The sequence below is a fragment of the Pezoporus occidentalis genome, unplaced genomic scaffold (assembly GCF_034315485.1).
Source record: "Pezoporus occidentalis ecotype Australia unplaced genomic scaffold, CSIRO_AGI_Poc_V1 ctg88, whole genome shotgun sequence".
Taxonomy (NCBI): Eukaryota; Metazoa; Chordata; class Aves; order Psittaciformes; family Psittacidae; genus Pezoporus; species Pezoporus occidentalis.
The window spans coordinates 1811233-1838421 of record NW_026916242.1 but is presented as its reverse complement, the minus strand read 5'-3'; the positions used below and the strand labels follow the sequence as shown (position 1 = coordinate 1838421).

Here is a 27189-nt window from a genome sequence, read left to right as displayed (position 1 = left end):
CTTGCAGACTATGCCTTTTTTTTTTAAGAGATGTCACAAAAAAACCCTCATCCTTCTTGCTCCACAAATGCAAGAGCCTGCAATCCCTGTCAAAGCAAGTCCCTGTTGGAATGGACCCCCACTCTTTGACTCAACTCAGCAGGGTGTAGTATCATGACCTGCGTGTGCAAGAAAATAATTGGGCAGACACACTGCTGATGTAAACAGTGCCCTTTTGCTGAAGATCTGGCTTCTTGATTGTAAAACAAAGGCAACTTACTCATGTCAAAAGCATAAAATAGAAGAGGTCATAAAAGTAGAACAATTTCAGTCAACCCTTATATGTCATTTCATTAATCCAAAACAAAACTTGTAACAGTGATCCTTAGATCTCTAATCCACTTTAAGTATTGCAAAACAAAGACAACATTAAAAGCCTCGAAACCAACAGTAAAGGCTTATGGCTTTTAATTCACTAAAGGCTATCGATTCCATTCAACATTTCTATGCTTAATCATTAAACTTCATTTTCTTAAACTGTTCTAAAAGTGTGCTGAGTTAAAGAAGCAAAAGCAGTTAATAAAATTAACAGTGTAATAAGAAAGTGGAGTTCAAAATGGATCTCAAACAATAAGAAGCAATTAAAAGAAATGTTTACTCTTCACTGCATCCTATTTTCTATCTCTTAGATCAGTACAACTCAGACAATTTCTTTGAAATTAATGGAGTTGAACTGAGTTGACTCAGAAAAAAACCTTGTTATTCCTTCATCTAGAGACAGCTCAAGGTATCTTTAAGAATAAAGTATAATTATCAAATTATATAAAGCAGCACTTTAGTTTTAAATAATTTGAAAAACAGCTCTATCCTTTATTTGCCACATTCAGTGTAAGCTATTAAAGAGAAGCTGACAAATCATCTGATTATCATCGCTAATTAGCCACAGTAGAATAAAACCACCAACTTCCCTTTAAATAGATGTCAACCTGTAGATCATTAATTAGAAGGGGACTTTAATGTTTTTCAACAACGACAACTTCTACACAGTGTAATTTCCTTTCAAACATCCAAAGTGTTATATGGTTCCAGCACTTTTTAAGTGGAGCTCTGAAAGAGTAGAAGCAATTACAAACCCCTGCTTAAAAATGGAATAGTACTATCAACATGTAACTGAAAGTTACATATATGCCTATCTGGAGAGTTTTCACACGCTCTTAGATCTGAAAATAAGTATTTTAGGAAAACTGAATGGCATTTGATCCAATATTCATAGAGATAAAATGAATTACCTCTATAATGTGCCTGTTTACTACTCAACTAAAAATAAGAGTATTCATATTTAGGAAACAAAAACAACAAACAAACAAACAAAAAACAACAACAAAAAAAAAAAACAACCCCACAAACCAAAAGACAAACAAAACAAAAAACAAAACACCAAAAAAAAAAAATCACTGGGCTTTGATCCAGCAATAATCTAACAGTACAGGAAGGCATATAAAGGAGGAAAGGCTCCAAACAGTGTGACTGATTTCACGTCAATCCAAGAAGCCCCAAAGAATTAAAAGGCTTTAATGAAATTGCATTCTACCTTTCCCCCAAAGAATCTTTGCTCATTTCCTGCAAAACACATGGAAAGTAAATCTGGATTAAAGTAGGATTTCATTGCTCAAATTTCCAATCAGCTCAATATATGAAAGAAGGTTTTGGTTTGTCTTACAGGAAAATAGAAGCATCACACACATCACACACTTATCTTAGATGAAATGTCCTTAGATGCTTTGTCTATTTGTCTTGATTCCTGTAGCTTAATTATTTACTGTAATTCCAGCATTTGGCATAGAACCTAAATCTACCCAGGTGTCATTCAATTACTGCTTTCAAATTGTAACTAGAATTCTGGGGTTTGTCCCATTCTTCACTTTTGCTGATTACTCTGCAAATTCCTGACATGCTTTGCTGAACACAATATAGGAAAGGGGTAAATAATTAAGAAAATTCAAGAAATGTACTAAAAGAGGGCTACTCATTAAAAAGAACTATGCAAAAAAAATATACTGTCAATGCACAGGAACTCCACTCATCAATTAAAATGGGTGAAGATTATAATGTATTTCACTGATAGGTACTTTTGATTGTCAGCCCTTGGGAAATAAACTAGTTCATAGCCAAGTAGATGGACACTCAATGGGATTTTGCTCTTGATTTTGTGTGAGTACATCTCCAAGAGAAACCAAGAAAATTATACTAGTGCAGGACTATGAACACTGCAGCTCACAGGTCATGCACAATACCTATTAAATGTCAGGATTGCATTGGTATATTCACTAGCTTTGCTATCCTTTCTCCCTTCTCGTTACTCCCAAATCCTCAGTGCCCAAGAAGAGTCTCACTCAAGGTCTTCAAACACTAGGTCTTGACAGGGGTGTAATCTTACAGACAGGCTTCTGTCATTTACATGTGCACAGCACTGTATGAGGTTGTATGAATACTGCCTCTGGCCTGTCGCCTACGGCAATGTCACCATACATCATCCTGTAGACAGATTAAACAGATTTGAGTGAAGGCAATGCCTAAAAAATACTGAATCATTAATTTGGAGATTGAGCTATTACAATGCTTGATGGAAAAGCATGTTTTTCCACGCCATTCTGGAAAGAGCCACTGTAGTTTTTCTATACTTGGTCTTACCATATCTATTTATTACTGGCCTCACTTCATGCAAATGTTCATAGTGATTTCTGAGATACGGTATCACACTATATACATTCATTTTTAGAATAGCCTCCATTCTCAGACTAATAAAGACTTTATAGTGGTAACAAATTTTAGTCATACTGGCTTGGAACACATTTAAGCTGATGATTTATCATTAAAAAGATTTAGGATGTAAATCAAATTCAATGCACTAATTTTTATGCTACAGCAAAGTTTTTGCACAAACTTTGCCAAGATACATAAAGAATAAACAGCTTCCCTAAAAAAAAAAATAAAAAAAAATAAAAAAATAAAAAAATCTTCTGATCTTGAGCTCAACCACAGAAACGTTCAAAAAATATCAGTAAAACATGAGTTATTGAAAAAAGGAGGAGAAAAAAAAAAATACTAGGAGTCAACCCAGCTGTGATCTTCAGGCCTTTTAATTCAATACAGAATCCAGAAATTAAAACAATTAGCATATATGTAGAGAAAAAGACCATTAATGGTGACACACAAATATTATGATTATCAGCAACGAAAATATACAGCCTGGCTAAGCAATCATTGATCTCATATAATTCATAGCCATGTGAATTTTCCATCTTTGATTCCATACATGAAACACACTAAAGGAAAAGATCCTCAGAAGTACCCACTGGAACAAGGGGTGAGGCAGACAACAATTTAAACATTGTAAAAACAATAAAATGAAAACCTGGCCTGCACATAGCAAGTTTGTATTTTGCAATAAATATCAGCAAAACCAGAACTTCAGTGTAAGAACATGCAAGCCTGATGCCAGCGCTGTTTTCTAACTAATTTACTAATTTTCTACTAATTTAACGGAATTAGTGGCAAAAAAAAAAAAAAAAAATCAATGCAAATGCAATTTATTAAATAATTTATATTATCCTGATACTAATACACATTTATTTTCTGGAAGATTGACAGCATCTCTGTTGAAAGTAGGTCATCAGGACCTAAGGGACACCAAAAAGCAACAAAGGAAATCTGATTTGAAACATACAGGTTACAGAAATATTAACTATAGTAGATTGGTGAGAAATGTTCTTAATGTTTTGTGTCTAGAAAGAAGAGCTCCTTTTTGTTGTAAAGAAAAGCAGCTTTTTATAGATAATTTATATATGATTTTATATATATGAATTATTTTATACAGAAACTAAACTAACAGTTCCTCTGGTTCTGAACCATTAAGAACAGGAAAAAAAACCCAAGCACTTTCAGCTACTAAATTCTCATCAAGAAAAGTATAGCAGGCCTTCCATGACAGATAAGGTGAGCCTAGTAACAGATACTATGTGGAATATTGCTTGAGTGTGTAGATCTGGTATGCTCTGCAGTAACATTAAAGAGCTCATTGTTCAAATGCAAAGTTGCCCTACTGATCCCATTTGCCCTCTGCTAAACTGCTGAGAGTACAATATCCATCCAGTGGCTCCAGTTTATGACTATGAGCATGAAGCACTTTGAGATTCCTCAAAACAAACATTAACCTTAGTCCCGTGATGCTCCTTCTTGACACCATCTTCACTGAGGTAGTTTTTTCTATTCCAGCTGCAATTTTTTTCTCTCAATAGTTACCCCGCAGGCAACAAGGCTTATAGAGTAAAGGCTGCAGAACCAGGCCCTGTACTGCCGGCAATTGTATTTTTATTCAGTTTATAAGAGGTGTGTTTAATTCCAGTAAATCCAGAATTAGATAAATCAAGGAAGAATTGTGATACTATCATTTGAGCAAGTGCTCAGGTGAAACAACTTCTAGAAACAACCAGTTTATATGAGGAACACTCAGGTTCCAAAAAACATCACAGAAGCACCTCTGAAAACATTAAGACTTAGGCAAGATAATATGATTTTCACCATTTTCCTTCTAAGCCTTAGAACTGCTTTCATTTTTTTTATTTTTTTTTTTTTATGAGAGTCTGACATGATCTCAACATTCAAGGAGCTGGAACCTAAGAATATCAAATATTTCACAATAATAATCACAGCGTGGCCGAGACTGCTCCCCTGAGATTTTACTAGTATCAGTTACCCATTACTAAACTATACTGTTTCATTTGCAGTTATTCTACCCTGAAGGTGGGGGAGGCAGGACACAGCACACCATCAAAGTTAAAAACTTCAGCACTTCCACTCCCTACCAATGCTAGTTGAAAGCTTCCCCCTGCATATCGTGGTCTGCCATTTACCAAGCACTTCCTGAACAGTCAAATGTGGCTGTAGAGCAAAGAAATAAACTGCAACTTCCATTTTGTCCAAGATAAAATAGTAGTGCACAGGATTAACTCTGCCCAGTGTGACCTCCTTGGCTAGAAGCTTTTGCAGGTCTCCTGCTGCACATTAGCTATCTCCTATTTCCCTGCTCGCAAGTGGGAGCTGGTAGCAGCAGTTGCTATATAATTACTTACTTGATTCTGTCTAAGGAGCTTAAACTAAGAGTTGAGCAAAGAAAGCAGATTAACAATTTGAACGCACACGTAATGCACACACAGACACACAACCAGTAAGGCTGCCGGGTCAATCCGTGGGACCAAGGAAATGAACTTGGGCCACCCTTTCTCCAAGAAGAGAGGCTTCATTCCCACCGCAGGGCAGCTGCACCGCGTCCAGAGGCGGCCCGGGGCAGAGGCTAGCCGCAGCCACGGGCGGCAGGGGACCGCGGCCCGGCCACCCCGTCCCCGGCTGGTGGCAGTGGAACTGCGCGGCGGGCCGGCCGGCCCGTCACGTGCGCCCCGGCGTCGCCCGGCAACGGCAAAGCCCGGAGGAAAAGTTCTCCTGACTCCCAGTCCGCCCGGGAGAGCGGCTGAGGGGAGCTTATTGTGCTCCAGACTGAGCATCTGCTCCGCGCCGGCAGCCTGCTCCAAGGGGCCGCAGATACCACACGCACGCAAGCCTGTCCACCCATCACACCTCCCCGCGCAACCTGTGTACGTGCACCCTGCCGCTCCTCAAAAACAACGCCAGGTACAACTTCAGTGGTCACCAAACCTGCTCTTGGAACGCAGGTGAACTCTGCTCTGCAAAACCACCCGCACTTCTGTAGCAAGAAGGGCACAAAGATCACAAAGACAAAAATGCAAAAGCTTCCCCCACCTTACCCACAGCCAGTAATGAGTGCAGGAAAAGCTGCCCTCCTGCATCTCTGTACAGCTCAGTGTGGAGCACAGAGTTGCAAAGTCTGAGCTCTCCCTTCAGTTCTAGCAACATTTGCATGTTGCAGTTTTATACAACCAGGAAATAAAAGTTTGTACAAACCAGAGAAACAATCAGGAAAAAACATCCTGGAATAATTTAAAACCAAGGTGAAGTGAATCTAAAGAGACAGGGGTGTTTGTAGTGTTTTTTAAGGCGCTACTTTCTTTTCCACAACAGATACCAACTCCATCAAATAACTCTGGAAAGGAAAGGGCCAACTGTCTCCCCTATTTGAAAGAGCTCCTGCACCGTTTCCCGCTAACCCTCTGCTCTCAGGCACTTTGGTGTTTCTCACAGAAGGCCCCAGGGCAGTGATGTGCTCCTTGCGGTGCAAGTCCCATTCCGGAGAGGCTGCAGCATAGCGCTTACCTTGGCAACTGCCCTGCATTATGCATGCAGTGAATAGTATGAGCAGTTTGCAAGCAGTTGCTGCTCTTCCATCCATCCGATGGTGGGTTCCCATCTGGGCTGGGATGCTCCAGCTCCCTCAAAGCTGGCTCCTCGGCTCCGGGGTGCTGATTTGCACAGCAGCAGCACAGGGAGCCCGGTGTCTTTTTCTTATCCCGCTAGTTGCAGAAGAAAGGCGTGTTCGCCTGTTGAGACATCGCGTTTTCTATAAACTCCCACCCTCCAGACATTGCATAAAGCTCTTTATACCCGGCGGCCCCGGAACTAGCATGAGGGAATCAGGCACTGCTCCAGGCCCTGCAGCCACAGGCTGCCGCTGCCCCTCCTTCCACGCTTTGCAGGACAGGCAAGATGCTTCTAAGTGCGTGCACTTTGCAGGCTGTATATCAGCGTCCATTGGTGCTACACTGCACATTTTGATCTACTGATCAGGTGAATTTCAGACTGCAAGTGAAATACGTCGTAGGTTTTAGCATCCCAAAGGCACGCTCCAAACCAAAAAAAAAGTATTTTTGACAACTTTGAAAAAGTCGTAACACCATATTACCAATGCAGAAGATAAGGCTTAGAACTTGTTTATCATTATTATTCCTCAAATGAATATTGCAAAAGGAAAAATGTAGGGATGAAAACTACTTCAGCACTACGCAGGTAAAATCAGACTCGTAAAGTACTTTCACTGTGAATGCTTAAGATCCCAGCTAGAGACACCTTACTCTAGTTCTAACTCTCCAACAGCATGCACAGCACACATGAAATGTCTGCCTGAATTTTACTGCTGCCATTTCAGTAATCATGTATGTACTAACAAGGGTATAACAGTGCATAGTATCACAGGGGAAAGATAAAGATATCCCAGTACTTCAGGCTGGAATGCAGTCTAGGGAAAAGGGAAAACATTTTAGAGCTTTGCTTGCAGGATCAGAAGCACCCTGCATAAACTGTGTGTGAATTCAATTAATTATTTTGTTTTGTATTAGTCAGAAAGTCTTCCATGTAGAAAACCTAGTTATGCCAAGCTGTTCATTTCTCTGTATACATGCAAACATAGATGTGCATGTGACTACTGTGCATACCATACCATGGGAGAAAGATGGTATTAGTCTTGCAAGAAGTTTGTCAGACAATTTTAATGACACCACCTTTATAAATTTCATATACTGTTTACATTAGCTTCCTGCTATGTTCATTATACTGCAATTGGTGTTTGTTGATGCTAAAACAGAGATTAAGTGGTATTTCAAAGCATTAACTCTTCTTTTTGGCATGGACTGCAATTTCAATTAAGGGGTTGAGGTGGCTGCATTATTCTTGGAAATGTTGTGGAGGAACATGTTGTTGCTTATTAGTAAGTTGTGATTTTTCTCCAGGTCCTGTAGGACACTAATCCTCCTAAACCTCTCTGTAAAGGTTTTCTATCTATAAAGACAGATGATGGTGGGGGCGAGAAGGGGGAAAAGATGTGGAGCCTAGGCTTTTGCAAGGTTGTGATTTATGCAGGTTCAGGGCTGTTTGGTGTAGTGGTACGACACAGCACCGGGGTCAAGCCACAAGAAACACTGGGGGCAGATCAGAATATTCAATTAGCTTCCTGGCACCTCTGAATCACAAAGAGAGGATAAGATCTCTCCATCACAAGATCCAGAGCTGCCGGGGGAGGGGGGACCTGCCCTCTTCAAATCTCTCTCTGCCCTCCCACCCTCTCTCCTTTCACTGTAGGGGAACAGTGCTTGAAACATTCCTTTCTGCACGGAAGGACTTTTCCTATTGTTGTTTTCTTTGTGTTTCAGTGTTGCCAACTTACTGGAATTCTTGTCGTGGTTTCACAGCAAGGCTCAGGCTGACCAAACGGAACCAGCTGCGTTTGTGTATGGGGCTGCTGCTGCTTTAATCCCCCAACAACGCCAATGGGGAGGGAAGGAAGGGATCCTCAGGGGAGCAAGCAGATCTGCTCTGTAGAGATGGGTGACTGAAAAGCCAACACACAGATTGACCGTACTTAATTAGAACGGGAATTGTTTAAAGCAGTTCCCACCCCAGCAACATGCAGACAGGGCAAACAGTACTTGGGAACTGCAACTCTGGATTGGGAGTTATGTGCACTCTTCTGTCACTCTGTATGAGGTGACCTTTGGGAAGCACCTATCTATGCTTTACTCCCACACAGCTAGCAGCCAGAAGGTGTTTTTCTGCCTCATTTACCATCACCATTTCTACACATCTATACCCACAGGGTGCTGGGCAAGAGGGATTCTCAAACAGGAATGATGGAAACACTATTGAGAATGAGAATGAGGGGAAGGCCTGTGTTGAGCCAGTGGATCAAGCGCTCCCTGCCAATTATTCTTCACCCTCAAAAGACATAATTTGCATTCAGAGACAAATGTAATGATCAGCCCAGATGCTTCACTGCTGAAGAATGACAGTCACTAAAAAAATTACTATCTTAACTATACACTAAGGAGCATAGGACAATGCTGTCTCCATTTACTTAACCTAAAACTTTCTTCTCTCACTTTACCGTGGCACCTCATCATTCAACCAAAGGGACCCTGTGTTGTTGGATACCACCAAATAGGACTTCAGTGAGATGAGATTTGCAAGATCAGATTCAAAACACCTCAAGGATTTCCCATAACTACATCCAAAATCATCCCTGACAGTGTAGCTAGACCTCTCCCTCTCAGCTTCCTGTTGACTAAAATGTCATCTGATTGTTTTCTGACTGAACTAGAACTAGGGATTTTTAGTTGACTTCAGATTTAAGAAGATGCAGACCATATCTGTTAGAAGATTACAGGGGAAAAAACACAGGCAATGGAGTTGTTCATTGAACTCTGCTTATTAATTAAAATACCATTTGGGATTTTTTCCTTGCTTGTTTTTTGCTGTAAGCAAGCAATCAGAAGAGCTTTTAAAGGTGTAAATTAGAATGAATAACCACAGCCACATTGCTTACACATTAAAGTTGCATGCTGAGCACAGAAGTTAAAAATTAAAAGGCTTGATTTCTTTTTGACCAGGCTCTAGTTCTAATTTAGTGTTCAAACTCATCCAATTCTTAACTGACAGATAGAAACACCAGGGGTTGATGTATGACTAAATAATGATACAAAGCTGATGGCTAAAAAAAAAAAAAAAAGGAGGATACATTCACTGAAAGAAATAGTTGCTCAGATAAATTTGTCTCTTCCGAACTTCTCAGGGCTAGGACAGTTCACAGAGGCTCAGGATCTGCCCAGAACATTATCCAATGAAGCTGTAATTGCCAGTGGCATTTGGTAATCTTGTGGCAAATCTGTCCTTGGATAAACCCAGGTTTTGCCACATAGAAAGCATTTTATGTTACAAGCTGTATTCCCAATTTCACATTTAATTTTCATCATTAAATCCTATGCCTTTATCATAACAAGCTTTTTTATTATTTTTGTTTAATAATACTAAAGCAAGCCTACCTGTAGCCATGCTCATTTTTTTGAGAGAACATTGACCGTAATGTAATGACAAGTCATACAAACCTAAAGATTCTCTGCCTGAGTAATAACATAAGTATCCAACAGCAGCAGTTAATTCTTCACATTTCATCCATCTTTGCTGTTCTACAGTTTAAAGTGTCCCATTTCTTTAACTGAACTTCTGTTTTACAGCAAGCAATAATATCTGTGCATGTTACAGACTTCCTTTCTCAACAGGCTATTAATGGCAGGAAGGTCTCTCTAGAGGTACTATTGAGGCATTCATTTCACCTAAAGTCCAATTCAGGTTCCATCTGACTTCAGGGGAGCAAACTTACTTGTTTTCATGGGGGTCCACAGTAGCAATGCGTATTTGGACTCCACCACTTAATCTTTCCACATACATGTAGTGCAAGCAGAAGTTTCCATAAACAGGAAAGTCACATTTTAGGGAACTGCACTGCATCTTCTACAGAGAGCCAATATTGATTTCAATTCCATGACATATGGAAGAGAAAAGCATAAACCAGCCCGAAATTCACCAAGTTTCTGATACAAGCCACATCACATTTCATAGTACCTATAACAATCAGAGTTAGTTGCCAGGGTAGTACTTTTTCCCAAGGATTTAAACAACAAAAACCCCACCTAATCTCAAACTAAGAAAAAGAGAGCCTTAGTTGACACTGCTCCCAAACTTCTAATGCATATTCATAACTAGAGCACAGATTTCCAGAAGACTGGATCAAAGGTGGATCCCAAGCCCACATGAATGTAAGAAACATTAAACTGAGATGTGACTTGGGCTAGAACAGAAATCACAGAGCCAGGATTGCACAATCCAGCTGGCACTGTGGCAAGAAGTTTTTTCTTAAGGTCTCCTGGCTAGTGACACATTACAATTTCTCTCTTTTGACCTGGAATTACACCACTGTGCCCTGGAACAAGAAGCAGAGTATGGGAAATGTGCACTTTCTTTGTAACTGCCACAGAACATTTGAGACTAGCAAACAGGCAGTCATTAAATAAGCTTCAAAACACCCCCTGTGTATTGCACCTGCAGAACTGGGACTGTGATCGAGTTTAACAATAACAGTATAGAGATGAGAGGGTCTGCCTGGAAGGCAGAAAAAAGTGGAGAAAGATTCAACAGCTTCCAGTTGTCCCCTCCCCACTTTGATCAGCACTGCAAATCCCTGTGCCCTAACCTGGAGACACAGTAATAAAGTAAGGACAAGTATGCTTTACTTCAGCTCTATCTCTAGTTACCAAAGTTCTTAGTACTTGCCTTACTGTAACCAGACTGCTTTGGCACTTTCTCTGTCTCTGAGGACCAGAGGTTCTAATTTTTGCTCCAGTTCAGTGGCTCCTGAGTAACTAATGAGGATAAAATAGTGAAGAAAAACCCCTGCCTCATCTGTTACAGAAACACAATAGCAAATTAAAGCAGAAAGAAGAAAGTTTACCACACTAAGGAGCACTACTTCAGCTCTGCCTAGACCACAGTCTTTTATTATATAAGAAGTCACTTCAAGCTTCTGAAGCATTCCTAATTTTCTGATTTAAGACACCTGGGCCTGTTAAGCAAAACCTGAAGTGCTCATTGCTGTAACCAAAGTTGATGAGAGCTGTGCTTTAAAGGTGTGATACCAAGCACTCTGAAATTAAGACCTTGATATCTTAAATTAGGTATAAAAAACTAAACCTAACCAAAATCCAAAGGATATTGTAACCACTGAGTCTGTGCATCAATTGCCAATGCACAAAACTAGACAAATCTCTCAGGCACTTTAGAGATGAGAACTAGGAAAAAATCTGAGAAGAAATGTTTTCTTCTTTTGTGTGAAAAGTAAGTAGTATAAAGGTCAGCAGGAGAAAACATCATACCATCTATCTCAGCTATTGTTACAAGAAAATACAGATGTGATAAGAGATAACACTAAGTGAACTTAGTATGAGGCAAGATTACTACTCTTCTATATATCATTCAAGCTAGAATGTCCTACAATTTCTTTTCCTCTCACTTCCCACAGTGTTAGTGTAAAAATTTACTTGCTAAATAGGCAACAGTATCTACCATGTGTCATATGTTGAATTATCTATTTTTGTTTGTATACATCCCTATTAATAACAGATTTGAGGTCTGTTCAGGATAAACACCTTTGTAAATGGGACTCTCACATATTAAGAACAGCTACATCTCATTCCTCCAACAGGCACAGTGAAATGCTTGAGAGACCACAAAAGCAGTCCATCAAAAGCACCTGAGAAAAGATAAATAATAAGCCTTCAGATCAGTAGTATTAATCAGAATATCAGGTCAAATCCAGGATAATAACAATAAGTAAATAAGTAAATGAGAATATGGTTTAGCAGTACAGGCATTGCAGGTGACAGATTCTCACAGTTTTAATATGTATTTCAGAGCATCAAAGATTAACCATTGCCTGCTTAATAGAAAAGATGAAAATATAGTCTTACTCAGTCAATTTTGTGAATGAGCCTTCATGTTTATTGAAAAAAAGGAACAGGCAGCAATAGGCCTATGGAACAGTCTGAGAGCAAAGTTACTCAGTGTATGACTAAACTATAGGTACCCTGCAACACTTTGTGCATGTCAACCATTGATTTGTATACCAAGATATTTATAGCACGAATATATTGTTATTTTAAATAGGAAAATATGAAGCAAATGATAGCTCAAGTTAATCCACATTTTAGCAATTCTTAGCTGACTGCTAAGGAACAATACCCAAAATATTTGCTTTGAAAATAGTACGTGATTCACCCAACCTGCAAAACTACTTTGACAAGGAGAGAACAAACTCATGAATGCATGAGGTCAAAAGGATTACAATAATTAAATAAACCCAACCTCCCTCTTCCTTGGAGGACTTGTTCAGAGGAATGAGATGTAGGACAGTTCAGTGAGCACAGACTTTGGTAAGAAGGGTGACCGGCTTGAGAAGTCCACCCTTCCCCCTTTATCCACCTTTGCAATCCACATTTATCCACATTGCAATTCCCACTCCCTTTTGTCCCCTCGGTTGCACAGGTCCTCGAGAGAGTGCTGACCATTGTGCTTGCCTTACAACCCAGCACCACAAACGCAGGATAGAGCTGCAAATGGCAGCAGGGGACACAACACCCTTCAACCAACTTTACTGCTCATGCCAACATCTCATCAGATTGCACTTTACAATCCAGGAGGAAAAGGGCAACATGCCTGGGGAAGTTAGATCTACCTGAGCTACCATCAGGAGAGCATACAATGTTATTTTTATAGCCACTTCGTAGAAGAGAAAAATGTTGAGGTGGAAATTTGTCTTCAAAATTCAGCCCAGTGGTGTGTTTTGTATTTTGTAATGTGAATTCCTCCTTTCTCTCAGCACTCAGTTTTGCATACAGAAGCTATTATTGTATAAACCAGTTCCAAAATTTAAGATTTTTCCTGATAAGGATACTTCTAAAGACCTCAGCACAGTAAAGGGTACCTCCTGCTGTTTCACTGGTTTGAATACAGAATGATCAATATTGTTCAGGATAAGATCTTAAATTAAAACCAATAGGAAAGCTACTTTTCTGGTGCTTACCTTAAGAAATTTCAGATACGCAACACTTGAGTGCAATTGCACTGCACCATAAGCTGAAGGGCATATTCAAGAAACTGGAACACATTCTTTACTCCTTTTGCCTAAATTTCTACTGGAACACTAGTTTCTGAGTTTGAAAAACATGTATGAAAACAGCTATGCAACATACCCTTTGTAATTACTGTGTCTTAGAAGGCTCTGGGGGGGTTGTTCACTGTTTTTCTTTCCTCCTTAAAATAAACAATTGTGCTGAAGTGCCATTTTAAGTCAGAGCCACAAGCTATTAAAGTAAATAGGAGGTTACATACCACATTCCCCTATTTATTAAAACTCCTTTTGTTCCTTAAGAATGACTGCTTAATGTTTAGCTTTTCTATAAAAACTGGAGCTATATCACTTTATGTCAGGCACTTTAACAGATACTAATGAAAATGTCCTGGGTCCCCATAATCCTTTGTGGCTGATTAGGTACAGTAGAAGAAGTTATTTCATTAATTTGAAGACCATGAGCTTGAACCCTCATACTGACCTGAAAGTAATGTTTTATTCATATTGCAGTGTTGTAGTCAAAACTCCAGAAATAATTAAAAGGACAAGCCTCAAACCTTAGACCTTTGAATTATGAAGCTGGATACCCAGTTAATTATTGCACAATGGAAAAAGGGGAGTGGGGACTCAGCAGTCCTGATATGTTACTATTGCATCTACCCATGAAAAGCTGATGGATGATCAAGTGCACACCAGTAAGTATGTCTTAATTCCCAAAACATGATTTTCACATGTCACAGTTGCTTTCTTCTGGATTAAAATAAATAAATAAATAAAACCAGACATTAGGTTAAATTCTGGCTCCATTAGACCAACAAGGGGAAACTCCAAAGTTCAGTAGTTTCAGCTAAGATTCAGCAGCAGTCGGTGACCAGCTCCCCACAGCTATTATTCAAATGAAACACAAGATGCCTGGATCTACTGCAGGAATAAAATAAGATACTTTTCAAGAAAAAGCTGACAAAAAAACATGCCTGATTTTAGAAACTAGGTATCTAGTTGTCCTAGATACAAGCAGGAACTCATCGTAGTCAACAGTCAGTTTTTCCAGTCAACCTTTCAATCAGTTCCCTGAATTTTTATTAGCTGTTGTTTCTAAGTGGTCCTCGAGACTTGTTACCTTTCAAGTGTAATAAAGTGATTTAACCTGAAGAGCAAAGGCACATTTATATGAATGGTGAAGTTATTTAAAAAGCTGTCATCATCTGACAGGCAGATGATGATCCTAAGAAATGCTGAGGTAAAGACTAGTGAATAGAAACTCTGTTGACCCATGTTTACCTTTTCCAGCAGAAGTACATAGTGCTCTCCATATACCCAGCAGTCAAAGAAACCTAGTGAAAATTCAAGATAAATATTTACATCCTCAGTAATGAACACAGGCATCCCACACCACCCTTTTAATGTGATTTAGTCTTATCTGTTCCTTTATGCACCTCATTGCCAATAATCATCTTGCTTGCACTTTGACAAGTGTCATTAATGTATCAATCTATTAGCTTTATACAAGCTTTTTCACATTCTAAATCAATTCAGGTAAGTGAGCTTTAATAAAACTTACAGAACACATGCAAGATAAATGAAACTATCCTCATGTTTTACTTATCATCCAACTTTCCCAAATATCATCAGACTACAATTGTTTCAAATACTGAAGCACTGACTACAATCAGCAGATTCAAATTGTATATAATGTTATTGCCAGCATTCTTCCATTTCTGCAGGGTCTTTTTTATGAAACAGAGCTTTAAAGCCATATCTTGCTCTTAGAACTACAGCACCAAAAACATTTGCTGTTCCTCCAATGGACGTCATACTCTTAATTTGTTTATTTCTGTTGCTGTACCCTCAGTTGTCCCAGTGTGGAGCACATATTCCAAATTGCCTGTTCCTTCCTTACCAATATATTCTTATCTTCCTAACATCTCCTTGCAGGCATTAATCCACTGCTTTAAAGATTAAGTTACAAGAGACAGCAAACAGGACTGCAAGCAAAAAAGAATGTAATCGATATGTGCAGTAGTTCTTACTACTCTTCTTATAGCACAACACAATTACTTCTTATGATGTAAACTGACATATTGCTAAAGTTACAGTACAAGATACAAGGTCAGATTCACAACTATGAAGCTGTTGGTTTGAACTAAGTTACTAGTATAAAAAAACTCATACAAACTGAGTATGGTTTAGGGTCACCAGATCAGATCCTACTCCAGACCACAACTGGAGTGCACACCCGGAAGTGATGAAGGTACAGCACTATAGCCTCTATATTTTCCTGGGTCCCAGTGATCCCTGGACAGCTATGTATGAGATAGTGCAGTTTGTTGAGTACTTACTATGCCTGTGATGTTTAAATCCCCGTAAACCAGGATTAGGAAAGGACAAAAGGTACTTTAAAGCCACCTGTCATCATCTCACACTCATCCCAAGTTAAACACAGTGAAAGACTAGGGATCTGTGGGCAGTTTTCCATTTTAGTTTGACCTTTAGGTTTTAAAAGTATATAATCAGGTTAAATTAGAAGAAAGCTATTCAAAATATTCTCTTTGGAATTCAGTTAAGGGTTAGAATATAAAAAAAAGGGGGGGATTTTCCATATTCTAGACTACCAAAGAGAACCATTATTGCTTTGGAGGTTAAAAAACTTGTCAGAACTGAACCATTTCCACAGATATATGACTGCACTCCATGCCCCCAGTCATATGCTGCAGAAGATACCTTTTTTTCCCCATTACAAAAGGTACCTTTCCATGGGTCATATTTCCAAAATCAGGCTAAAGAATCTATCATCCCAGCTCACATATCACTGTTTCTAAATATAGAGGACATAAGGATATTTTAAGCAATACTTTTCATTAAAACTTAGTACCTAGGAGACTAATCATATACGTACACTCTTCCATCCAATTAACTCTTCCTCCTAATCGAATCTTTGGGTGCCAAACAAGCATGTAAAATTATTCTCGTAACTGTTTAATTACTAAAGCCTGAATAATAACTACACTGGACCTCCCATATTTCCAGTATTTTTAAGTAGTTCAAACATTAATATGTAAAAATTTGAGTTTTACATATGGACATGTATAGATTCTAAATACAAAATTTAAAAGCCATCTTCTGCTCGGGAAAACAGTAATATATTAACTGATGCTTTCAACCTACTTACATAGATTTATAATAAAACCATTCTGCTGTCATAGCAACTGCTAGCTAGCTAAGTTCCATCTTCTGTTTTCAAAAATACAAAAGCCAGTAGTACATTTTAAAGAATTATTAGCAGAGTCTGAAAACCAAATAAGCATTTACAGAGTAAGAAAATTCAGTCCACACACTAAGATTTCATTCTGGTATCAAATCACTACTAGAAAACTAGCTTCCAAGATACAAGGTGATTTACAGTGGTTAAAGGAATCAGAGACACTTCTTCCTTTCCTTTCTCTTGCTACTTCTCTTCCATGGCATTCCCCCAGCAGCTGTTGGTCAGGGCACAATCATAAGCAGCCCTTACTATGTGCATTATGTCTACAGGCAACCCAGGAACACAGCTATACTTAACTGAGAATACCTTCACTGGGTTCGATCCATTTTGCATATGTGAAGAACAAGATCAAACAAAAGTGACACTGACTCAGTGTGCACGGTCAGTAAATTTTACAGAAAAAAAAAAAAAAAAGAATAATCATTTTAGATGATTTGGGGAGAGGAGTAAGGAAGAAAAAAAAAAATATGAGTGCATTTTCCAGTATCTCCACCACAGCCCATTCTCCCACATGTGCTCAGTCTGAACATGCTGTATAGCACAGAGACTCTCATGTCAGATTCCCAAACAGAAGCCTTGCCCCTGATTTAAAGAGCCACAGGAATTCTGCATTTGTTATATTCTTGATAGACTGCTGGCACACTTGCTTGCTGAAGCACAAAATCATCTGACAGCAGGTATTGAGCTTTTGTACAAAATAGTCCAGAATTTTTAGGGACTTCATCACTCATTATTGCTCTTGTAGCACCTGCGTAACTTGTTGTTCAGTTTAGAATCCAGCCACAGAAGGGAGAGGCCAAAATTAAATGCAAATCACTATGAACAGTTTGAATACACTAAATATCAGCTTTGTGATTTTACCCAAGAAAATAATAAAAAATTCCCTTTAATTTTAATGTCATTTTGATCTTTACATCTGCATTGCCCTATCTGCCAAACAAAGCAGAGATCTTTGCTACTGTCACTTGTTTCCTTAAGATTAAAAAAATAAAAAAAGCATTGGTGAGGAGGATTAGAGGTAAAGTTTTGTGGGCAGCAGCAGCATTTACATTTTCAGACTACTTCAGTTGGCAACTCTGATAGGTTTTTGAATTTAGTTTTTGTTTATCTAAACTATCTGCTGGAATCCTCTCAGACTTTGATTTTGATTGGTGGTCCCTTTAGTATCGGTATGCAGAGTTTTCCACACAGAATGAATAACAAAAATGAGTCAACAGAATCCTTTCTATCCATTCAATTGCAACATCAAAAAGGAGCTCAAAAAAGCCCTATTTTCCTTGAATCTGAATCTGCGTTGTGACATGCTAGAAGCTGACTCAAATTCTGCAGCTAGAGTCTGCTCCTGTTCTCAGAAAATTTCTTCAGGTGAAAAAGGGGGAGATGGTTGGAAGGAAGCCTGTTTCTTTTAATCTTATCTAAGCACTCCTGAAAGGAGTTACAACTGAAGATAAGGGATGTTGAGTCATGTATGTTTTCTGTCTTACAGTTCTTACCATGTATGGGGAATGATCCCATTTCTACAACACCAATTTTTAGCTACTGCAATTCTAGCATCTTTACAAGAGATGTTCCTGATAAGCACAAATATGAAGAGAGCCAGACATAGTCATAACATTTGACTGTGACAGTAATATTAAGGCTACCATCTACTGCCACTGCAATGCCAAGTGAAGAAAAAAAAAAAAAGCCATGCTTGGCCTTTGAAGTGATCTTTACTTCAGCTGCCCCAGGCTAAAAGGGTTTAAGGGGAAGAGGAGAAATTTTTCCTGATCTCTGAGGTGACATTTAACAGACCTGGAAAACAGACATTGACTACAAGGGTCTACTCAGGAAGGCCTATGGCATGAATGACTTCCAAAAGCAAATACAGCAGTAATGCATTCAGTACACTTAACATCTCATTCTTTGATGGAGGACTTCTTCCTTTTTGACTTTATCTTCCTCTTGATAGTAACCATTACCAACAGGGCTGAGATGGACCAAATACCTAACACAGTGATGACTTCAGCTAAGAAACACAGTACTCGATCTTACATCAAAATCCTTGTAAACTCTGCAAATTCCTCCTGCTTGCATTTGGCAGAGTAACTGTCTTAACTATGCCACAGCATGCTTTATATTATACAATGATCAAAACCAGGAGCAAGCACTTCTAGTTTAGGCAACTTCACTTTTCTATTATTATTATTTTAAAATCTTTTCACTAGAATTTTATATATTTAAAGTATATATATATTTCACTCCAGACCAGAGTTCTCAAGAGGTTCTCAAGCCAAGAATGCAAGAATGTCCAAGATCCACTGCTTTGCATCACACTAAAAGCACTACAAGCAACAGGCGCTGCAGGTATAAGTGGTTGTTGCAGTGCCTAGGTCAGGCTTCGTGAGCATGCAATAAAAAAATACTACTGTTTTCTTTAACCTAACCTGTATCATCCATCTTCTCTCAATTCCCAGTTACAGCTTAGAAGCATCATCCCAGAACTCAGCAACCTCTATATAATTCATGGAAGTGAGTTTTAAAACATGTTTTTGCATCTCTGTCCAACAGCGCCCCCAGCACCTCTTATCTCTAGAAACCAATGTGAAGCTATCAAAGATAACTCCACAAAAAAACCCACTAATTTGTAAGATATGAACCTGCAGCTGACAAGCCACATAAAAACCTGCGTAGTTAGAACACAGAAGATACAGTGCTTCAGAAACCTGCTCACAGAAGGTACTTCAACATTCTAATATTCAGCTTACATGTATTTGAAGTTATCTCAATTTAATGTAAAGTCTCAAGAATGTAAGAAATCGAGTTTCTTAACTTAAATGGAAATATAGTTTCTTAACGTTAACTGTGAGGAACATTCCTTCCCAGTTATGTTAGCCTTGTCAATACTACTGCCTCACTCTTGAAAAGCAGTTTAATCAAGGGAAAAAACTTCCTGAGAACATAAGCAGTAAATGCATGTAATTAAAAGCAGTGGGGGAAGGAACAGACTGGCAGGCTACCTTTGGATCTCCAAAAAAGACAGGAAAGCTGAGCTTGTAATGTGCTCATTTTAGAAAGATTCTGAAATTAATTTAAGTAGTATTATACCGTATGCATTCCCTTGAACTTGATTATACCTTTCTGAAAGTCTTCATTCTCTGAGACAATTCAAAAGAAAATTTTAACCCTGAAGACATTACAGAATATTTTGAATCAGCATTTTCATTTTAGCTGAATCATTCCCAAACAAAGCCTGGAAAAACTGATTTACTATTACTGGATGCTCCCCAAGTCTAAGTAATTTTTTTATCTCCCTGTCTGTCAGGTGGAGATATGAGCAATGTAAGGAGATGTAATACAGCCTTAGATATGTATTGTTATATGCAATATCCAAAGCTCAATTAAGAATACCTTTGGAAAGACAGTGTAGAAATGTTATTTTCAAAAAAAACTTTATTTTCTGCACTGCAGAACAACTGAAGCTTTCCAAGTGGTTTTCAGAGAGGGCTGAGGTCTGTCACATGAGGTTAACTCTAAAAAGGACTAAGCTCTCATACAAAGGAAGAGTGCATGCAAAGGGCAGTAATACACTATGCAGGCTAGGTTAACCAACAAAGGCTGTATCTCAGGCATTCCAGCAGGCAATGCTATTTATACAAAAGATCTTAAACACTACCTCTACCACTCCCACCACCCTTTTTCCTCTACTTCCAGGACACCTCTGGTAGCCAACACTCCATTACAGGCCCGTGCTTGCTCAGCAGTTAATTTACGACAACATTCCACAGCTCAGGCAGGAGGAAAGATCAGCTATTCCATTCTACACCTATGCAATCAATAGGTAAAGTATAATGCCCAAACAGGTCATTCTACAGAAAAACCACAACTATATAACCACCACATTACATGTTTTGGTCTCTTTTTGAAGTGAAGGGGCCATATTCACAGCAGTGTTACTGCTACATGACAGATCAATTTCCAAAATTTTTTAAAAAGGAAGTGTTTTAGTCAAAGTGCTGATACTAATAGCTTTACTCTACCAGGCATGTCAAAAGCAAAGCTCTGCAGTCAGCAACGCTTCCAAAACGTTCATTCTTGAGTCAAGACTGACACCCAGTGGCCATATCTTTTAACTGGTTTTGGTACTGACCGGATTTTTAAGAATTGAGATTTCACAGTGAGATTCTACCCCAGGCTTTCAGCCTTCACTTCCAAAAACCACTTGAAAAGCCTCAGTTTTTCTATAGCATACATAGTATAAAAATAAATCAGATCAAAACTCACACTATATATAAACTTGTTTCCTTAAGAGCATCTAACAAGTCACATGTTTTGTAGTAATTATGCAAATGCATTTAACAAGTTTAGATTGGGCTTTAAAAAAAAAAATAAAAATGTATAGAATCTAGTCCCACCTCTCTAATCATTATGGTTAATAATAGATGATAACACCAGGAGAGTAGAAAGAAATTTTTATATTAAAGCACTGTGATAGGTTAACTACTTCAGAAATGGGCATCTATTTTCTGTATATCTACATAATCCTATTTACAAGGATTACAAACTGCAAGCATGGTATTAGATTCCAGCATTACTGACTAATCAGTGACTGATTTCACTTGACACAACATTAATATACAGGTTCTAGGCACTGAACTTCAACCTAACACCAAGGGCAGTAGTTTTCTCATGGAGGTAGAGTATACAACACATTTAAAATGATCACAGATGGAAAAATATGAGTTTACTTTCTATAGCTCACTTCTTTTACTCAAAAGCATTGATACCATAATAGACACCTATGTTGCTTTTGGCTGGGGTAGTTCTAGTTTTCCTCATAGTAGCTACTATGTGTCTATGGCTTGGATTTGTGCTGATAACACAGGGAAGTTTTCGTCACTGCTGAGAAGTGCTTACAGAGTCCAAGTCTTCTCTACCTCTCACCCCATGCCACCAATGAGCAGGCTGGGGTTGCACAAGAAGCTGGGAGGGGACACAGCCAGGACAGCTGACCTCAACTGGCCCAAGGGATACACCATACCATATGGCATCATGCTCAGCATATAAAGCTGTGAGAGGAAGAAGGAAGGGGGGCACATTCAGTGATGGTGTTTGTCTTCCCAAGTAACCATTATGCATGATGGAGCCCTGCTTTCCTAGGGATGGCTAAACACCTGCCTGACCATGGGAAGCAGTGAATGAATCCCTTGTTTTGCTTTGCTTGTGCACACAGCTTTTGCTTTACCTATTAAACTGTCTTTATCTCACTTTTATTCTTCCAATTCTCTCCCTGATCCCACCAGGGTGGCAAGACAGTCACTGGATGTGTGAGGTTCAGTTGCCAGCTGGGATGAACAACCCACACAAGTCTGTTTTGACTCGGGGAGTATCATTAAACCTGAGAGACAGGTAAGTCACATAAGTTTGTGAGATACTTCAAAATAAAAAGGCTTATTTTATCCTCCATCAAAGACACAAGCTGTTACAATTTTGTCCCTGCATTGTGCCTTGACAGACATAACCACATAGAGTTAAGTTTTCAGCTTATCCAAAGATGGTATGGATGAGTTTTGCAATACTAGCAACAAGCTCATTCTTTATCATTTGCCCCATCTTTGGTAAATGCTCAGCAGCATGACCCTTCAATATGGCAGAATGATGCAAATATCATTAGGCTATCATGACAACTGCTTATTATTTCACTATCAGCAGTTTAGCAAATGCATTCAAGCCCTAAAGCAGACATAACCAGACTAACAGAATGAGATTCTCCACTAAAAGGTGGGAAAGTATCAACAATTCAGCAAAGTTGTGTTTTATCTCTTAAAATACAACTTTGATGGACTGGTGTTACTATTTTACCAGCTAAAACACCTGAGAATCACTTCTTTCAGAGATAGTACGTTTCTCATAACCAGTAAAAACTTCAATACCCTGAAAAGTCTGAGACAAAAGTCTCTGAATTTTGAGTATGAGCTGCAGTTAGTTTTCCTTAGACAGTGTATGAGTTTCAAAAATAGTAATAGTATCTTAAAATTATGTGCAATCCTATTTGGAGGAGATTATGCAAATAAATCCTCTCTCAAAATCATTTTAAATGGAATGTGAATACTGCACATGATGCCAGTTATGAAGTGTCAGTTGCTTAATCTGAAGTTATGCCAGCTTCCCATATGAATAGTAACAGGAGAAAGCAGCAGAGGCACAAACAAGCTACCAGGAGAATTTTATTTAGAGTGCAACCCCCACCATAGTACTCATAGTCTATAGGATTATGTGCATCATTTCCAGTGAGGAATCCAGGAGAGCTATTGCTGAAAAGATACCCAGTTCATCAACAGCACAGGATAGCAGTACTGTGGTGGCTTCTATACATCCAAATATCTGCAGGTGGGTCAATTAGATCACCTGCTTAAACACAAACCACTTTGAAATAAGCCATTCAGAGTACCAGTAGTTCTTGTTAATTTTTATTTTTTCTATTGCTCTTTAAAAGGCATAGGATAACAGCATGTGGATTTAAAAAACACTAGCAGTCACATAACACTGGAGTACAAAATTTACTATATCTGTACCATGTATACCTGGTGCAAAATGTTACATTTACTTTTACTATATGTAAATTGGGTTGCTAGAAGCTTGCTACTGATACCAATAAAGGTGCAAAGGTCCTTTCTGTGTAGCAGTTATTCTTTCCTGCACTGGGTCCATGTCTGTAGCTGGCAGTGGCTGATAACCTAGAAGAGATATATACCTGGGAAAGTGCAAGGACACAAAACTATCCTTTTGTCCTCCCTGTTCTTGAGTAATATACACAACTGAAAACTTACTACCACTATCGCACATTCAATCAGCAATTACATGTAAAAATAACACAAATAATTTTGAAACACTATTTTTATTCAGTAGCCAAGTACCCTCAACTTCTATAAGCACACAAGCCATTGATATTTTCAAGGCATCTTGTTACTGCTGTGGTATTAATTAATCTCTGCATAGCTCTGGAAACAGGGAACATCTTCCTGTCTCCTTTTGATATCCAACAAGGACTCCATAGCCTGAATTGAGGGAGAAAACACTCCTTTAAGAGTGATACTCCTATCATTTGCACAAAGAGTATTTGAGAAATCACTTGGATTACTTGCAAAAATTACTTCCAAATTTTTTTTCCATGTCTACACTTCAAAATGTCTGCACTTCAGAGGTAAAGCAGACAAGTTCCACTATGAAGTAAGGCCTTGAAGTATATACTACTCTGACTGCAGTGGGCAATAATAAGGTTCATGTGGCAATTAAAGTATATAAAGTCATGCTAGCCTTCAGACTTCTTGGTATCTTGTATTTGTAATAATGAAAAAGAAGGTGTAGGCAAAACTTCTTCAAGTTTTACTTGCGCAAGTTATTTAACATTTGACTTAAGAACTTGTAAAGACATGCCATCCCATCTTAAATTCCACTAACATTTAAACTAACAGTCATTGTGGGATTGAGTGCGCCCTCAGCCAGTTTGCCAATGACACCAAGCTGTGTGGCTCAGTTGATACGCTGGAGGGAAGGAATGCCATCCAGAGGGACCTTGACACGCTTGTGAGGTGGGCTGATGCCAACCTCACGAAGTTTAACCATGCCAAGTGCAAGGTCCTACACCTGGGTCGGAGCAATCCCAGGCACAGCTACAGGTTGGGCAGAGAAGAGATTCAGAGCAGCCCTGCAGAGAAGGACTTGGGGGTGCTGGTTGATGAGAAAATGAACATGAGCAGGCAGTGTGCGCCTGCAGCCCAGAAAGCCAACCATATCCTGGGCTGCACCAAAAGAAGCGTGACCAGCAGGTCAAAGGAGGTGATCTTGCCCCTCTACTCTGCTCTTGTGAGACCTCACCTGGAATATTGTGTGTAGTTCTGGTGTCCTCAACATAAAAAGGACATGGAACTGTTGGAGCAAGTCCAGAGGAGGGCCACGAGGATGATCAGGGGACTGGAGCACCTCCTGTATGAAGACAGGCTGAGAAAGGTGGGGCTGTTCAGCCTGGAGGAGAGAAGGCTGCGTGGAGACCTCATAGCAGCCTTCCAGTATCTGAATGGGGCCTATAAGGATGCTGGGGAGGGACTCTTCATTAGAGACTGTAGTGACAGGACAAGGGGTAATGGGTTAAAACTTAAACAGGGGAAGTTTAGATTGGATGTAAGGAGGAAATTCTTTCCTGTTAGGGTGGTGAGGCACTGGAATGGGTTGCCCAGGGAGGTTGTGAATGCTCCGTCCCTGGCGGTGTTCAAGGCCAGGTTGGACAAGGCCTTGGGTGACATGGTTTAGTGTGAGGTGTCCCTGCCCATGGCAGGGGGGTTGGAACTACATGATCTTAAGGTCCTTTTCAACCCTAACTATTCTATGAGTCTATGATTCTATATGGTTTATGTATAGATAAAGAAAGAGAATACATCAGAGCCTTACCAGTTTTTTTTTAATCTGGCACACAGAGTTAACAAGTCCATAACTACCTTAACACATTTCTTTGAATTCAGGAGCTTCAGCATGGATAGCCGCAAACATAACCAATACAAATAAAAAAAAAAAAAACAAAAAAAACAAAAACAACACTGAAACAAAAATATTATTGAAACAAACCCCATCATCATTAATAGCTCAGTTTCTATAGCAATCATCAGAGCCAGAAAAAAAAGGTCTACTTGGATTTTTGGTAGTCTAGATACAAAGGATTACAGAAGAAAGTACTTCGACTGAAAGATGTTTACAGAGAATTATTAATGTCCTTCAATAAGCCTGATCTTACCTAAGGGAACCTATGCTTTTCTTCGCTACAAAAATCCTTGTTATACTAGCACTGAATGTGTTAATGAATAAGCATTTCACTTTTATTAATGCATAAGCATTTCAAAACACATGTTCCCTCAGCTTCACACCTCAGATTGTATTCCTTCACTCCTACAGAGGATTGTACGGCTATTATCAGATACTTAAGCAACTTAGTAAATCAACTCTGCAGTAGGAACCAAGTCTGTACTGCAGAAAGCCACTAGCCATATGAAAACATTCCTCTCAGGTTAAATTGCCTTTTGCCTCCCAAATTTATGACTTTGAAGTGCTGAGAAGAGCCAAGCTGGTGGCCCTCATAAGAGGAGTTGCATGCAGAAGTACTGCAGCAGTTCCAGCTCTACGCACCAGCTCACCAACAAATCGATTAGATTTCGCTTTTAAAGCTCTCTGTTGCTCCCTCAGGGAACCAGCGCGAACAGCCAGCTCCCTCCCCTCAGGCCTACACACCTCCCGGCATGCACTGCTGCAGGACCGCCCCTGCCTAGGCTTATCATGGCCCCCCCCCCCCGGACTCTAAGGTCCTGGAGGGCAAGCCCTGCAGGCGGTCCCACCTGCTCACTTTTCTCACGATATCGAAGGCAGTTTAGCCTTTACCAAGGTTCGGTTTATGACCACAGGTCATAACCCACCTTCTCAACCATCTTCTGTAATGCCTTCACTAAAGCCCTCTAAGTCAGACACAAAATAAGGTGGTGAGCTTAAGTTTTAAGGCTAAAAAGCAAGATCCAGCTGGCTCAGTGCTCAAAATAGTTAATAGACAGGATTAAATGCTGCCTACTGCTGTCTGTTGTATCTTGCAACACCACTCAATTGTATTTCATTAAGCTCTCAACTTGCCAAGCTAAAATACAGACTCCTTCTGCACTAATGTGTACCTACATGTAAAAACATATTTATGGAGCATGCAACAGGCACACCTAAAGGAAAAAGCCATTTGAACACCATATAGAATGGATGAACCGATCAGCGTTCCTCCTAATAGAAGCAATTCTATGTTGTTTACATTCTACAAGTTTTCAATTACATGTTTAAACAAACTCATCTTTTTTTAAACTTCTGAATGAGGTAGTTTTGCTAATTTATGAGACTTGAAAACCTACCATGGCTCCAGCTACAAGCAAATGGTGTGCAACAGAGATGATGTTTCACACAGGGAGCACTGATGGGTTTGATATGGACACCTACTGGCATTCAGATGCCACCAGCCTTCTTGCCAAGCTGTAAATAATGGCACCAGCTCTGTCAGGAGCAGCAGCGGCAGCTGCATCCCCAGGGTGGGAGACACAAGGGCATCCCAGGAGGACAGCAGAGCAGGGCCTCACAGCCAGTGCCCACTGTCCCCAGCCAGAGTGTCAGCCACCTCTATGGAGACATGATAGGACATCAACCACAGGTCAGCATGTCCAGGCAGGGCTGTGGCAGACCCAGTGACCAACATCCCACAGCACCACTACAGCTAAGACTGATGACCTCAAGCTGAGCTGAAATGGAGTCTCGGACCCATGGGCAAGGACTTGGGTAGGGATAACAGGGGAGGCGGGTCAGGACAATTAAAGCTTATTAGTGTATTAAGGGCTCTGAGTGCTCATTTACTAGCCCAATCCTACTGTGAACTCAGAGTCTAATGCATACTTTTATGAGCACTTTATACAATCTGCAGATCAAAAGATGCAAATTCTGGCATTTATACAAGCTTAGCATTACACTGATGTCA

General features: G+C 39.5%; 1 protein-coding gene and 1 long non-coding RNA gene across 3 annotated transcripts in view; both read right to left on the bottom strand.

Moving 5' to 3' along the window:
- LRP2 (LDL receptor related protein 2) overlaps positions 1-6543 on the bottom strand; it is a 123849-nt gene extending 117306 nt beyond the window's left edge. For both annotated transcript variants that reach the window (XM_062604788.1, XM_062604789.1), the window contains exon 1: positions 6268-6543. In XM_062604788.1, the coding sequence (XP_062460772.1) occupies positions 6268-6361 (94 nt within the window). In that variant the 5' untranslated portion in view covers positions 6362-6543. The remainder of the gene's footprint in view (positions 1-6267) is intronic.
- A 16004-nt stretch (positions 6544-22547) lies between these two features.
- LOC134156552 (uncharacterized) lies at positions 22548-25214 on the bottom strand. Its single transcript, XR_009961954.1, has 2 exons — positions 25092-25214; positions 22548-23380 (listed from the first exon to the last, which is right to left on the bottom strand). It is a non-coding gene; the product is annotated as an uncharacterized LOC134156552 (long non-coding RNA).
- Between the last annotated feature and the right edge of the window lie 1975 nt (positions 25215-27189).